This window comes from Rhinichthys klamathensis, unplaced genomic scaffold, assembly GCF_029890125.1.
Source record: "Rhinichthys klamathensis goyatoka isolate OS25496 unplaced genomic scaffold, OSU_Roscu_1.1 h1tg000098l_1, whole genome shotgun sequence".
Lineage (NCBI taxonomy): Eukaryota > Metazoa > Chordata > Actinopteri > Cypriniformes > Leuciscidae > Rhinichthys > Rhinichthys klamathensis.
The window spans coordinates 3,912,513-3,928,347 of NW_026606637.1; the positions used below are offsets into that span (position 1 = coordinate 3,912,513).

General features: G+C 38.8%; 1 protein-coding gene across 1 annotated transcript; it reads left to right on the top strand.

Annotated features, from left to right (window-relative positions):
- The first annotated feature begins 1,021 nt into the window (after positions 1-1,021).
- On the top strand, positions 1,022-14,489 carry elovl1b (ELOVL fatty acid elongase 1b). The gene is made up of 8 exons (XM_056252711.1): positions 1,022-1,236; positions 8,414-8,515; positions 11,331-11,521; positions 11,728-11,808; positions 11,910-11,966; positions 12,062-12,167; positions 12,414-12,550; positions 13,647-14,489. The coding sequence occupies exons 2-8, from the start codon at positions 8,455-8,457 to the stop codon at positions 13,983-13,985; spliced, it is 972 nt and encodes a 323-aa protein (XP_056108686.1). The 5' UTR covers positions 1,022-1,236; positions 8,414-8,454; the 3' UTR covers positions 13,986-14,489.
- Positions 14,490-15,835: the final 1,346 nt, after the last annotated feature.

Here is a 15,835-nt window from a genome sequence, read left to right on the forward strand (position 1 = left end):
ATCTTGTTCCGGGTCCGACTCCGGTTCAAATTGATACGGTTGCACAAATGTGTCCTCAGAGACTCCCGCTGCCATTCTTTCTCCAAAATATACCCTCAACTGTTGTCAAGGCAACACTCCACGTGCGTTGTATCAAAACGCCAGCAGAACAGAGGGGCGGAGTAAGCGAAGCTCATTATCATTTAAAGGCATATGCACAGAAACGGCGAGCTGAAAACAGAGCTGTTTTTGACCAGGTAAAATTAGTGTTTTCTTAAAATACTAATGAGAATTTTTAATAAATGTATATTACAAAGTTTTCATTTAGACCCTACACATTCATATTAAGTTGTACAAAAATGGCATTATATGACCCCTTTAAGAAAATGAGAAAATCACTCGCTGCTCTTGACTGAATTACTTAGTTTTAATTATAAGATTCACAGCTAGTTTAATTCTTACAGTGAAGACTATGCTGTGTTTTATTTTACGTTTGATTTTTACATTTCTGCAGTAGGTTGTTAGCTGAATATTTATAGACTTGCATGAAAAAAATTCAAGTTTGTTTCCTTTTTTAAATTTTTCTATTGTGTTTGTACTTTCCTTTTTTGTTTTTTATTGTTTTAAAATATTGTTTTATTATTAGCCTAGTAGTCTGCTGTGAAATTGAAAATTTTAAATCGGCTAAATACATTTCTCGTATAAGGTTTTGGTCATATGGCCCACTCATCGTGTTAAATAATCGTGATTACAATGCTGACCAAAATTATGATTTATAATTTTTGCCATAATTGAGCAGCCCTAGGTTGACCTACAACTTTCATACAGTAACAGGATCCTTGCCACAGCTGTTAAACTGCAGGTCAATAGTTCTAACTTACTCGCCGTTTAGTCAAACATGCACAGACTCTCTCTCTCTATCTGTCCTACTCCCATTTTCAGTCTCTATCCTCCAGTTTGCTGTCTCAGAGCCAGTTATTCATCCACAGAGTGAGTCAGGGTGGGAGGGACTAGGAGGCCAGCCGTACCAGTCACACCGTCATTTCTCTAACACACACACTTATACTCTGTTTCTTTCCTTCCACTACTCCTTCTCTTTTCCTGCCCTCTCTCTGCCTCTCCCTCACTCTCTCTCTCCACTACCGCTGTCCTGGTTTCTTTCTCTATCAGCAGTGAGAGGGCAGACGCCGAAGGAGAAGATAAGAGTTGGGCTGCCAGCACCGACCAGGAATCTCAGAGGAGGCAGGAGTTTGTAAGGTGAGCCGTTCGTTTTGTTTAGACTTTTTCCATAAGTCCTTTTCCTGCCCTTCCAATGCAGACTGCTTTTAATTATTATAAAGTGTGTTAAAGTGGAGATGTCGCCTCTCCAAACAGCTTTTATACTGTGGTTCTTCTCTTCCGTTTATTATTAACTCTAAACATGTTCCCTTTTTCCGCCCCATGATTCACTCACAGGATGCCTGTTGCCGCAGCCTGTGTGTAACCCCACCCTTACCATTCGCTCTCCTGGCAGCTAACTGTCGCTCGAGCTTCACTTTGAGTACTTAAAACTTTCCCTATTGCCCTTAAATGGAAGTGTTACTTTGAAGTGCACTTGTTTTGGAGTCGTATTCTTTGCTCAAAGAGTGATTTGTGCTCTACTGTCTAGGAAAGACAGATTATTCAGTTAATAGGGATTTTCTGCTGTCTTTAGATGTCTTTTTCTGCCTGTGGCTTTTGACCTGATGAGGTCTGGTCACATGACAGGCGGGCCACATGCTCTCAGCAGGGTGGTTCCTCGTCTCTGCTAGCAACCGTGTCATTTTACGCCTGCCCGCTAATTCTCACAGAGCAGACTTAAAGGGCCGGATATGGCTTTATGTTTTCCTTATGTTGAGAGATGGAGAGAGAGGGAGGGAGCGGGGGAAGTGTGATAGAGTAGAGGAGGAAGAGGGACTAGACCTCTGTGAAACTAAATGCTAACATACGATGGAATGATTTATTTTTCCATTTAAAGGGCTTTGATGAGGGTGTTGTTACCATAAATGGTCATTGTGTTAGTCTCTTTTTCCTGTCTAATCTTTAGAGACCAATGCTGCATTGATATGTTCAGGTTTGATTTTCACTCAATGACTAGCTGATTATAATCTGATTTTCTTTTCTGTTATGTATTCAGGTTCAGTACAGAATGACAATCAGTTTGAGAGTTGGTCTATAAGCTGAATGACACTGGTCATTTCTGAAGTGAAACCCTTTAAGAATGTGTCTGGGTCATATTTCAATTTTAAAAAGTCAAAATATAAATAATTAAATAATCAATATATTTTTACTAAAAGAAAATTAAAGGCACACCGCGGAACTTTTGGCCACTAGTGGCGCTCGACCTGTAACTTTCACGTCTAGCGTCCCTAGAGGCCACAAGCTCCGCAGCACTGTCGCAAAAGTCAACAAACAATCAACCGGTCAGCCCATAGACAGTGGGTCAGCCTCCCGTGTCTTTAGATTGTGTGCAGTGTTTGAGGCGGGCAGCCTTGCCGCGCTCGATTCCCTTACACTGCACACGTCTGCGGCGCATTACGGCTGCGACACGGCTACCGGAGCTGATCGCGGCCATTCTAGTCAATGCGTGTGTTTACACCGGCCGCGAAGCGGCGCGTTTCAGAAGCTTCCCAGAAGTGAGTTGGCACTGTGTGAAGGACGGAATAAAACCGTGTCGCAGCCGTAATGCGCCGCAGACGTGTGCAGTGTAAATGAGGGGTTATAGCAGTCTGCTGAGAGAGAGAGAGCGGGGCGAGCCCCGTGGGGCTTAGTGCTAACATGTCTGTGAGTGAATGTGGGCGCGGGACGGCGGGCACATTTCTACTGCACTAAAAACATCGTCGGCCTGAGCTGACTGTAACTTATGTGTGTTGGTTTCGTTTTACAGAAACCGTGGGACATGTTGTGTGTAGTGTTTGTGGGCACTGAGTCGTGGGCACGTTCACTACATTTAATGTACATTTGACATGAGTCGACTATTTGTGCGAGCCCTGCACTGTGGCGGGCTGTGTTTGTGTGTAGAAATGAACAATGGGCTGTGGGCATTTTATTACACTCATAACACCATCGGCTGTGGCCGGAATACCAGAAAATACTACACTACTTATATGATTTATCTGGGTCACCTTGGAAACGGCATTTGTGTGCAGGCAAGCGTCAGCATCGGTCGGGCACCCCTCCTCCTCCTGTAGCTCACGCCAGCGAGCGAACGCTGGACCAATGGTGATCCTCGTCCTGGCTTTACATTTGTCACTATGCTTTTTCTTTTTTTTTTAGTGTCCTCTGACAAAACCTTTGCCTTCTTCCTTGTAGCTGTTGGTTCGGCCATGACGAAAACATACAGACGGCAATCAAACGCGAGTTGAGCACTCACGTCAGAATCTGAGGAAGTTGTGGGTGGTGGGGGAAGTGACGTATGCCGTAAAGCGGTTGAATTTTGTAGTTCTTTTTGTGCTCGGGTTCCTACCCGAAACCCGAAGTTACATAGTGCTAGGAAAAGCGATACAGACACCTTCAGGCTACGGCAGACGTGTCATTCAACCTATTGTAAGTCGATGTACCATCTCAATGGGTTTTGGTAATATATTATAAAGGTTGAAAAGTTCCACAGTGTGCCTTTAAGCATGTTAGGGCCGTTAAGATGTTTGGTCATTATTTTCATGACAATTAAGCATATTTTACGTTCAATTTTCACATTATCGTAATGGAAAAATCTCATTATTGTTACTACTAGGGGTGTGAAGAAGATCCACTATATTGAATTCACGAGATCAAGACGATATTTTAACACTTTTTGAGAAATCTTCAATGACAAATTATATGACTTGAAAAATAGTCATTTATTTGACTGAAAGTCACAAAATGCAAAATAATTCAGGTGCCTATTGAAATGTTTTAACTAATCTAGGGCTGTCACTAATGATTATTTGAGTAATCAATCGAATATTCTGACGAGTAATCGAGTAATTGGGTCTTTTTTTGTGTGTGGAAATAAAAATAGACCTAAGTAAACAATAGCCTTTAAAATGATAATAAGAAAATAATAATGGGTTCGAATAAAGTAATCATTAGGCTTTATTGAAAAACACTGTTAAAATACATGTAATGTACATTACATAATATAAACATAATCAACTTAAGTACATTAAGTATTATAACAAATGCCTGCTTGTCTGGTGATTGTTGTTACACCTTACAGCATGATCAAATCCTTGTTTAATATTGGCCAAACAATATTTGCTACAAATGCTACAGCCACTGTAATTTCATAAAACAAGAACATGTGGACATCATGCAAACTCAGAGTGAGGGTTTAAACGTTTATTTTGAAATCTCAATGAACAATGTGCATATTTAGAAACATATTGATGTATTCTCCTGTGTTGGTGTAGGCTTAAAATGATTTATGTTACAAACCTGGTGAGATGGTGAATATTGCGTTTCCAGATGAACATTATAAGCAACCCAAACTCACAGCATATGTAGAGATGGAGTTTGTTAACCGAGCAGCTGAGACGTGCTCAACGTATGTATGATAACAGCGCAACACTTAGCTATCAAAACGCATCAGACTTTATAATGCATTTCCAAATGCACGTTATTGGAAACATGCAGAGACGGAGTTTGTGGAGCAGCATTTACTGTGAACGGAGCAGCTCTGAGAAACATGTACGCATAAAATTAAAGTGTCGCGCTTCACCTGCAGCACATATTCACAATAAAATATGCTAAATTATGATTAAATGGTTTTAATATGCTGATATCGCGAGATCAGAGACAGCGTTTCACCTCAACGAGAAATATCGTCATATTTTAATATCGCGAGATCTCGTGGCACGAGATTTCGTTACACCCGTCCCCTAGAGAATAACTTTAGAAAAGTTTTTTCAGACAAATTTGTTTTTTGTAAAAAAAAATTCCAATTGCTTCATGTCTACTGGGTAGTTCTGCACATATTACTAAAAAATCCGTAGAAGAACTTTGCATTTCTGGTGATGACACATTGAAACCTTTTACAGAATTCTTAAACTCAGCGACTTTTTCTTCTGTAAATTAGAGGTTTACTAACATCATTGGCACGGACTCATAGTGTTGTCATTCTGAAGTGTGCATCCCTTCCAAGAAGTGTAAAGTTTCATCAGGACAGTCAATCCAGAGGCAAATCCAAATACAACCCACTGACACATAAACACCAATTAGACCTGGTCAAGTCAAAGCTCTTTTGTGTGTATAGATGTGGCTTCCACGAGCTTCCACTGTTGGAGAATTTAGTTCCTGAGGCATGTGTTCCATCAGCCATGCCAAAACCTCACAATACATCCACACAGCCATTAACAATCCTGAGACGACTTACAGATGCCTCTCATATCTTGCACAATTAGATTTCCCCCACATTGGCAACCGTGATCAGACACTGCTTGCATTCAGGGGGTTTTTTTCTTGTGGTTTTTTTTTTTCGTAAACACAGGGTTCAAACGTACAAGACCACACTGGGCCTATTTACATTTAGTCGCTTCATGCATTTTTATTGAGTGTACACGATGATGTGTTCAAAAACTAGTTTGCATCATATTCCGTTCCTCCTCCGTGCATCTGATCCTTAAAGGATCTCCCTACAGAACAAGATCGTACAAGTTCATGTGACCTGAATGTTCAACCTCTATCACACCTGGCTGGATAAAGGCTTTTTTTTTCGGAGAAACTCCCGCTAATTCTTGACTATTGTGAAAACTTAAATGAGCTTTTTCCTATGAATTTATATTTTGCAAAGTCTGAAAGGAAGGAATATTTCTGATAACAGTCGGTCAGTTCACATGCATTTGTGTGTACATTCAAGCTGTGTTTCCTTTTGCTAAAGTCAGTGTTGCACTTATCTTATCTCAGGTCTCCTGACTTCCACTTGCTGGTCAATATGATGCAGTAGTTTGAATTCTTCGATTTTACTCACAAAGCAGGAATTTTATCACCTTTTTACAATCACACAGTCTCCTTGAAGCGATAGCGACCAGAAAGTGGTTGAACCTGAAGGCCACAGTGCGTTTCCTATGAACGTCTCTGTGTGCTGACGTAAAATGGTCCATGATTCTGATCAGTCCTTCAGTCTATGAATGTGCCTGCTAGCCCATAGTGACTCCCTCTATCACTAGCATCTCAAATGACATCTGTGTGCCCCAATCCAGGGATCTACACAGAGAATATGTGAGAGAACCAGTCTGGGTTTGTCAGTTTTCACTCTGAACTTGCCATTTAAGAGAAGTTTCCATCGTTGGGTGGCGGGGAAGGCAGACCTATTTGTTCATGTGAGTGGAGCCCTTGGAAGGTAAAGATAGCATTTATTGACCCTTTATACATTGTGTCCTCTAGTTGCTATAATTGCCCTTTAGATGAAGTCATTATTTTTGACAAATGAGAGCCAGTCAGTTTGTGTGTGCTGTGGATATATGTTATCAGAAGGACAGTGGAGTCGTTGGGTCATATATTTCCCAGCTGATACGGGCACATCATTGTATCAAGGCTGTAAATGAGTAATTTACTGCTAATCTTATCTAAATATACGGTTATAAAAAATATATCCTCATACATGACTACTGAATGGGTCAGTGGATTACATTTGGCTGTAGTTTTGAGTGACACTTTTTTTTATAAATATATCATTCATATAAAAAAATATCTATATAATTCATTTTATAATATATCTATATTTATATGTAAAATCTGTTATCTTTGTGTATATATAAACAATCCGAAACGTAACTTTTTTAAGACAATTTACCGGCCATAAATATTTTTTACCATGTTAAACTGTTTTTGCAAAATTCACAATTCTCTCATTTTTATTAAACATTATTAAAGACATATGAACAGTCAGTAACTGCACAAACAAATACCGAAAACAGAAAAAAAGAAACAAAGTGCTTTTCAGGTACATTTTCAGGTAGATCTAACAGTAGTTTTCAGATACAGAAATGTAATAAAGTAATCAAATGTAAAATAGCACTGTATAGTCATAGTCTACTGTATAAATTAAACACGGATGAATCCTGAATAAAAAAGTTATTCAGACAAGAGCAGTGAGTGATTTTGTCTTTCTCTTTTGTTGTTTGATTAACATTAATGGCAGCAGGATTATTAGGACCTCCAATTTACAGATACTGTACACATGCGTTTTTTTCCTCAACTCTTTACGTTCACTCAAGACAACCAACTATGTTTAATAGAATACGTTGTGTGAATTTGTCCTTACAAGCGCAAGATGTGAAAGAGAGCTCAATTGAATATTCCAGGCTGTGCCTGTGTGTATGTATATATATATATATATATATATATATAAATATTATATTTATATCATATAATGAGATGCCCATTCAATGCAGCAGAGCCAAGGTGAATTTTTACACCTGCATTTGTTAAAGCTGCAGTCTGTAACTTTTGGCACTTTAGCGGTTAATATGCATACGTCTTGCGGAAGAACATTGAAGCCGTAGCTGCCCCTCTCTGTTTGTCTATGACGAGTCACGCAGGGACTGGGTAGCGGGAGTTTGCTGTAGTGTTTTCTGTACAGTCTTTGTACAGTCTTTCCTCCCAGCTTTCTTTAGGAAGTTCTTTGTTTTATTGAAAAGAAAGACTTCAAACTAAAGTGCGCGACACACCTGAATTCTTCCAGTGTTTACCCAGAGTTCAGTTGGGACGACTAGATCTGTGATAAGATCAGACTCCGCTTTCTTCTCTCTGTGTAGTCAGCTGTATGAATCCATTAATGTTTATTGTGTCAAAGCTCAAGCATTGACACATTCATGGTGGAGGTGACCGAGCGTTTCATGAAGGTTATAATGAGGAAAGCATTACATCACTTGTGCCGTTCCGCTCCCTCCTGTGGCCACACCTCCCAACATCAGACCAAGAGGACAAAGAAATGCATGAAGGGAAAGAGGCAGATGGAACGTGACAATGAAACAGAATTTGGAATAAACGAAGAAATCAAATCAGGATAAAATGAAATAAAATGTTTCGCTTTCCAACCGTTTTAGGTGATTATTTCAGATACAATACATGTATTTTTTTATGAACTCTAGTAGATGTGGAGTAAGTGTTTCTGTAATTCACATTTGTAAGAGACAAAATCAATGCAGCATCTGGCTAGACACGAGATGAACATCACATGTTTCCAGTGTGTGGTTCAAGGTCTTTCATTTTTACTGGCTCAGCTGTTGGTCACCTGATCCAGTGAACTCATTCCATCCCTCACAAACACTAACTGCATTTTTTGTTTGGCATTTAACTCAATAAGACTGACTGGTAGAAAAGCCTGTGTGGAGATCAAGTACTGACTGAGGAATCGCACTATCTGCACTCATGCATGTTGTCTGCCACGTGACATTATACTCTGAACTGACAACATCTCTGTTTGCCCTCACAGGTGCTTTTGTGCAGTCAAACGTGAAGCTGACGTCAGTGAAAATGCTGGAGACGGTGAAAGACAGAGTACTGGAGGTCTATGACAGCCTCTTAGCGGGAACAGGTAAAAATGCATGTTCATGAAATGATTACATAGATACATTAAGTAGTCCTGAATCTGAATTGGTTCTATTCAGATTAATGGTGAACCGATGTGACTTTTTCAATGGATGATCTTGTATTAGCTAGTATACCAGGGATGCATACTTGTATTAGTTTTGTGTTTACTGTTGTTCTATAAAATAAAATTATGCTTAATTTTTTTTAATTCTTAAAGGAGAGTGGCCGAGAGGTGCAAAACAAAACACAATTATAAAAACAAAATAACAATTCAGAAAAAAACAACAACAATTCAAAAAACACGACAATTCAGAAAACAAAATAACAATTCAGAAAACACAACGACAATTCAGAAAACACAACGACAATTCAGAAAACACAACAACAATTCATTCAAAATGGAAAAGATAGGTATATTTTGAGAATGGCATACTTGTCGCTGATTGGACGAGACACCTGTCAATCGAGCCAGAACCGGAATCAAGCGATTACTGGAAGTACCGAGGGTAGAAAAGCGATTCGTTTTTGGTATTTTAATCAAATAAACTGTCAAATCATGTGTACATATTTTTTCAGTACCGCATGAGCTCATATTAATTTTAATATCAACTATCTAAAAAGTGTGCATCATGCCTGACATCTACATCATGAACAATTTACAGATGGTTTTATGACTGCAAGTCATTAAAATGCTATCGGAAACGTGTGTACCAATGTCGGATGTAACTTTAGAGACGGGCACGGTCCCTAAATGTACGAATATCTAGGCCAGCTTATGCCAGTAACGTTAGCCTATACTTCACAGGGAATCTCAAAGAGAAAAGTATATGTCTACTACTTCAGATTTAACGTTTGATCTGTACATCAGCATCGGGGAATAACATTATAATCTCGTTTACGGTAGAGAAAGCTGCATGTACAAATGTAACCGTACAAAAAAATAACAAAAGAAGACTTCAACGTAAAAACCTGTTTTTTTACAGTCTATGGTAAAAACGGATCGCTTTTCTACCCTCGGTACTTCCAGTAATCGCTTGATTCCGGTTCTGGCTTGATTGACAGGTGTCTCGTCCAATCAGCGACAAGTATGCCATTCTCAAAATATACCTACCTTTTCCGTTTTGAATGAATTGTCGTTGTGTTTTCTGAATTGTTATTTTGTTTTCTAAATTGTTGTTGTGTTTCCTGAATTGTCGTTGTGTTTTCTGAATTGTCGTTGTGTTTTCTGAATTGTCGTTGTGTTTTCTGAATTGTCGTTGTGTTTTCTGAATTGTCGTTGTGTTTTCTGAATTGTCGTTGTGTTTTCTGAATTGTCGTTGTGTTTTCTGAATTGTCGTTGTGTTTTCTGAATTGTCGTTGTGTTCCCTGAATTGTCGTTGTGTTTTCTGAATTGTCTTTGTGTTTTCTGAATTATTTTGTTTTCTGAATTGTCGTTGTGTTTTCTGAATTGTTATTTTGTTTTCTGAATTGTAATTTGTTTTGCACCTCTCGGCCACCGTATTAAAGTCCACCTCTAGTCAATAATTTTATCCCTTAAAACTCATCTTTGATCACCAAAATTACATATTTAAAAGTTTTTTCCTTGAAAATAAGATTCTTCATGCCTTAAAATAGCTTGAATGTAACTCTACACCCTTGCCTCGTGGTTCTATGAATATGCAAATTAGCCCCGCCTCCACTCACTCACACCAGCTCAGAGATCCACTCTTCTACGTGGTTCACGTGATCCACTCTTCACGTGATCAGTTACAAGCTAGTCTGTGACGTCAAAAAACTCCAGCGACTTCAAACCGCGTTTTGGAAACTGTCTTTGGTTCACTGCAGTTTTAAGGAGAAAATACTCAGCAGTGGTGTTGAATTTACACATGGTTTGTCTTAAAGCATATTAAAACACCACATAGACATATAAACAACTATAAAAACTTCATTTTCACCACAGGGGGACTTTAAAATTCTGAAAATTTAATAAAATAGAAATATTTAATAATAATTATTAGTAGTAGTAGTACTTGTAGATTTAGTATATAGCCTTATATAATGGGTTTTATAAAAACAACAGTGTGTATGTAGCCTCAGACAACTGAAAAGTCTTGGTTGAGTTTTTCCTTATTTTCTCATACTGTACATCCCCATTTTTTAAAGCTGATGTTTGATCAATTTTCACCTCTGATGAGTTTGGATCCTTGGTGTATATACACGATACAATTTGATAACAACAAATGCTAGCTGAAATGGCTATTAAAATTGGAACATGTTCAACAAGATTTCTAAACTGTTTCTCTGCCATGATATAGTCGATGGGAAAGTGAAATTGACTGTAGTAGAAGCAACAAAGTAAACAAAGTGTTATGAGTTGTGGTCCGACGCATTTCAGAATGGAATGCAACTTGCCATCTGGGAAATGCTAATAGAGGCATTAGCATTCGCTTGTGTTGAGAGCGTGTACACAAAATATCTGAAATTAATATTTATGTTACTCAATTTACTGTCAGAAAAATGTCAGCTACTTAAGTCAGAAACAGTTTATTATGGATTTACAAGGCTGTCAATAGATTTTTTTAGACTGATACAAGGAAGCTAAAATTTAATTGCTAAAGCTAAAACACTCAAAATCTCAGAATGTGGGCCTTGTCGATACATTTCTCCATCACTAATTCATAACTGTCAAGTCTTTTTGGAGAAACTGTTGTCATCCAGTTATAATATTTGAATAAAATGTAGTTGATTTTTGTGAGTGAAATCTCTATGTTAAGCTGTTGCTATATGTAAAAGAGCTGTGTTCTGTGTTTTTGTGTCTCTCTCTCTCTCTCTCCTTTTAGACCCACGGTTGAAGGATTACCTCCTAATGGGGACTCCAGTCAACATGTCTGCTATTCTACTTGCTTATCTTTTCTTCGTACTGTACGCCGGCCCCAAGTTTATGGCCAACCGTAAACCCTTCCAGTTGAAAGAAGCTATGATCATTTACAACTTGTCCTTGGTTGTCCTGTCTGCGTATATCGTATATGAGGTGAGAATCAGGAGATATTCATTCTGCTAGGTGGCGTGACTGCACAGATGTGTTTGAACTTGAATACACGTTTGTTTTTCGGTATTGACACATAGAGAGGCGTGTTATATTTGATCCATTATTAAGGAGACGCTATTCTGTTTTTGAATTGCTGCTCACAACCAGTTCCTGAAGATAAATTCATATACTCTTTAATTGATGTGTAGTTCATGATGTCGGGGTGGGCAACAGGATACACGTGGAGATGTGACCCATGTGATTATTCAGACAGCCCTCAAGGACTCAGAGTAAGATTTGCTTTCTATACCCTGTAATATACTCAAATATTACTGCAGTTTGTGCATAAATAATCAAATTCTCCATATTAAAGATGTCGTTTTTTTCCTAGATGACAAGAGTCGCCTGGTTATTCCTGTTTTCGAAGTTCATTGAGCTTATGGACACAGTAAGATTTAAATACGCTACTCCAAAACTTCTGATTTTAAACTAGTTCTGAAAAGCATGTTGGTTCATGTATTGATGATGATGTGTTATTCTTAGGTGTTTTTTGTGCTGCGCAAGAAACACAGTCAGATCACCTTCTTGCACATCTTCCACCATTCCTTCATGCCCTGGACGTGGTGGTGGGGCGTGAGCTATGCACCAGGTGAGTCATTCTCCTTCCCATCTGGGTCAGTCAGCAGATATTTACATGATCGGCACATGCTGTTTCGGTTGAAAACCTGTTAATGGACCCTGACACATTTCTATTCCAGTCAGACATGCTTTTCAACAAGCCAAGAACTTTTGCATCTTCTAATGGTTTTTGTAAATAAAGCTCTTGGGAGTGTGTTGTTGAACTGCTTTAGCATATGTGACTCACATTTAAGACTCACTGCAATGTTTCTTGCAGGTGGAATGGGCTCTTTCCATGCCATGATCAACTCATGCGTCCATGTGATCATGTACTCCTACTACGGCCTTTCTGCTGCCGGGCCTCGCTTCCAGAAGTTCCTCTGGTGGAAGAAATACATGACTGCAATTCAGCTGGTATGTTTTTTTCGATTTGTAGAGCAGTATAAAACTCGCCTGTGTGGATGTTGAAGGGATAGTTCACCCTGAAATTTGTCATTTATTTATTCGCCTTCATGTTTTGTTACACCAAAAGGATATATTTGAAGAATCGTAGTGTCCATGACTGTCAAGCTTTAAAATGGACCAAAAAAGGCCCATAAAAATGGTCTATTCAACTTATTCCAAGGCTTCCGAAGTTGTGAGAAACAAACAGAAATAAGTCATTATTCACTGATAATCCACTCAAGTGAGTTGAGGTCAGAGACCAAAGAATCTGATTCAGGAAAGAATCGTTCTTTTCAGTGAATCGGTTGATCCAATTGACAAATTCAGTCAACCGCTCACTGGATGGGAAGAAAAGCAGTGGAGGAGTTAAAGGTTTAATTCTGTTAAAAAATTCTGTCATCATTTACTCACCCTCAAGTTGTTTCAAACCTGTATGAATTTCTTTCTTCTGCTGAACACAAAAGATGATATTTTGAAGAATATGGGTAACCGAACAGTTGATGGGCCCAATTGAGTTCCATAATATGGAGGGAAAAAATACTGTGGACGTCAAATAGGGCCCATCAACTGTTTGGTTACTGACATTCTTTAAAATATCTTTTGTGTTCAGCAGAAGAAATAAAGTCATACAGCTTTGGAACAAAGAGTAAATGATGAGACAATTTTCATGTTTGGGTGAACTATCCCTTTAAGGGGGAGTAAATGATGAGAGTAAAATAACCCTTTAAAGTTTAGAATGACTGTTTCCGCCACAGAATAAAACATTTTAAAAGATAATTGTGACTTTTTTTTCTTGCAATTGCGAGTTTATATTTCACAATTCTGAGAAAAGAAGTTAGAATTGATTTTCCGCAATTCTGACTTCTCAAAGTCAGAATTGTGAGATTAAATAGTCGCAATATTTTTGTATTCTGTGGTGAAACAAGCTTTCATAACTCTGAACTGGTGTTGTTTGGAAAGAGCTGCATTAATATTACACATTTCTTTTGGTTTTACACAATCTATCCCCTTTAAAGATGTCTTCAAACTATACCAAAAACTCAGACTTCCTTACTCCTCTCAACAGATTCAGTTTGTGTTGGTGTCTCTTCATGTAACCCAGTGGTACTTCATGAAGAGCTGCGACTACCAGGTGCCTCTGTTCATTCACCTCATCTGGATGTACGGGACCTTCTTCTTCGTGCTATTCTCGAACTTCTGGTACCAGGCGTACGTGAAGGGCAGGAGGCTACCGAAGAACACCCAACAGCTCACCCAGAACGGCAAGGCTAATGGATCTACCACAGTGGCCAACGGCTCGTCGGTAGTTTCAAACGGCCATGGCGTACATGCAAACGGCCAGAGCAACGGGAAGAAACACCACGAGAATGGAAGCACTCTCAACGGCAAGATGAAGAATGCCTGAGAAGCTGAGCTCAGGAGGAGAAGACCCAAAATGGATGACCAGGAGAACCTGCAGAATGGCACTATGGAGTCCAAAGAGTGTTTTGGGACCTTTCATTTTCAAATCTTGTTTTTTTTTTTATGTGTACATTAAATAAGTACATGGGGATATGAATGCCTTTAACCCCATTTGTATATTTTTTGTCATAAATTAATCTAAAGAATAATTATTGAGTAAAATGTATGAAGAGAAGAGGAAAAGGAAGAGTCGTGACTTGATGCATCCTTCGCTGATGTTGCTCAACAGAACGAATTCACAGATGGCCACAAACACACACACACACACACAGATCTGTGTGTCTTTCATACTCCCCCAATAGCAGACACTGTACAGTCAACATCAGTAAACTTGAATTACATCTGTAAATAGTTTTACCGTATAAACTAACGGGATTGATACGTTACGTTAAATATTGTTACGATTGAAATAAATACAAAAAATAAATAATTTCCATTTTAAAATACAGTTATCTGTTTATTTCATGTAAGTTATGCTGTTCAATGGCACATTGTAGTTCCTCCTCCAATAAAATCAGTGCAGGTCAAAGGAATTTGACCTACAATTCCAGCTGACATTCCCACATGGTATTTGGCATCTCCGATGCAAATGGTTGACATATTAAAATACTTTTTGTATAACATTTTGTCATCTACATGAATGCAGGTGTTCGCTCTCGCGTTTTAGGATTCATCGGCCATTCGGTTGGCTTCCATCGGATGTGGTTTATGAAGAAATGCAGTGTGTGTGTGCATGCCACACTTCTTCATAATCTGCATTTGTCATCTCGAGTATGTGCAGCATGTTGGATGTAAACAAAAAGTCCATTCAGTTCCTGAAAAGCAACAGAGGAAGACCAGATGAGCAAGCGTCCTACGCCGTATGTGTGCGAGGGAGAAGAGGTCGTGTAGGAACAAATGACTTCAAGCTCACAGTGCACGAGAGTTTGTGCGTATAGTTTGCGCTCCTGTTTATCCAAGCTTCGCCTTTGTTTGGCTAAATTCCTTCCGTCTTTTTTTCCCCCCAGCAGGTGTGCGTTAATGTAGGGCAGAGTTCAGGGCGCTCCTCTCGGCAAGCTGGGAGAAGAGGGCGTTTACATGGGATTTGTACAGTGACTCAGAAGGATGTCATCCTCATGCCTATCTCGTGAAGTACAACCGAGATAGTCACAGCTACAATGAGTTCTACATGTGGAAGACTGAAGATTCAGGAAAAGAAACCAAGTCTCTCTCCAATATCAGGTCATGCTAATAAAAGTCATTTGCTCAAGAATCATGTTTTATGTCGCACTTTGGTCCTCATTTACCAGAATCTGGCCTTAGGTTTCAATTTTTTTTTTTGACCAAGCCAAGGTCTCTAGGAGGAGTCCAGACTATAAACTACAGACAGCTACTTCGATTTGTCACAGATGATCCGTTGGTGATGACTTGAGGTCGACCGACAATCGGTTTTGCTGATACTCATAACTAAGAAATCAATGTTTAAAGGAAACGTAACATTTTTAGTTTGTTTGTCTTTTTTTTTTTTTTTTTATCGGTTGAATGAATGCGAATAATATCTTTAACCAGTATAATTACTGACTGGTTGAAGTTAGTACTGAAGTTAATAAAGTTGCAATAATTACTAAAAAAAGTCACAAGTGTGAGATTTGAATGTGATTTTGAGGAATAAAGTCACAACTACAAGAAAGTTGCTACTGTGAGATATAAAGTCACGAATAAGACAAATAGTTGCAATAGTGAGATATGAGGTCGCAGTTACTTTTTACCGTGAATAGAAATAGTCACAATTATGAGAAATGGTCACAATAGAAA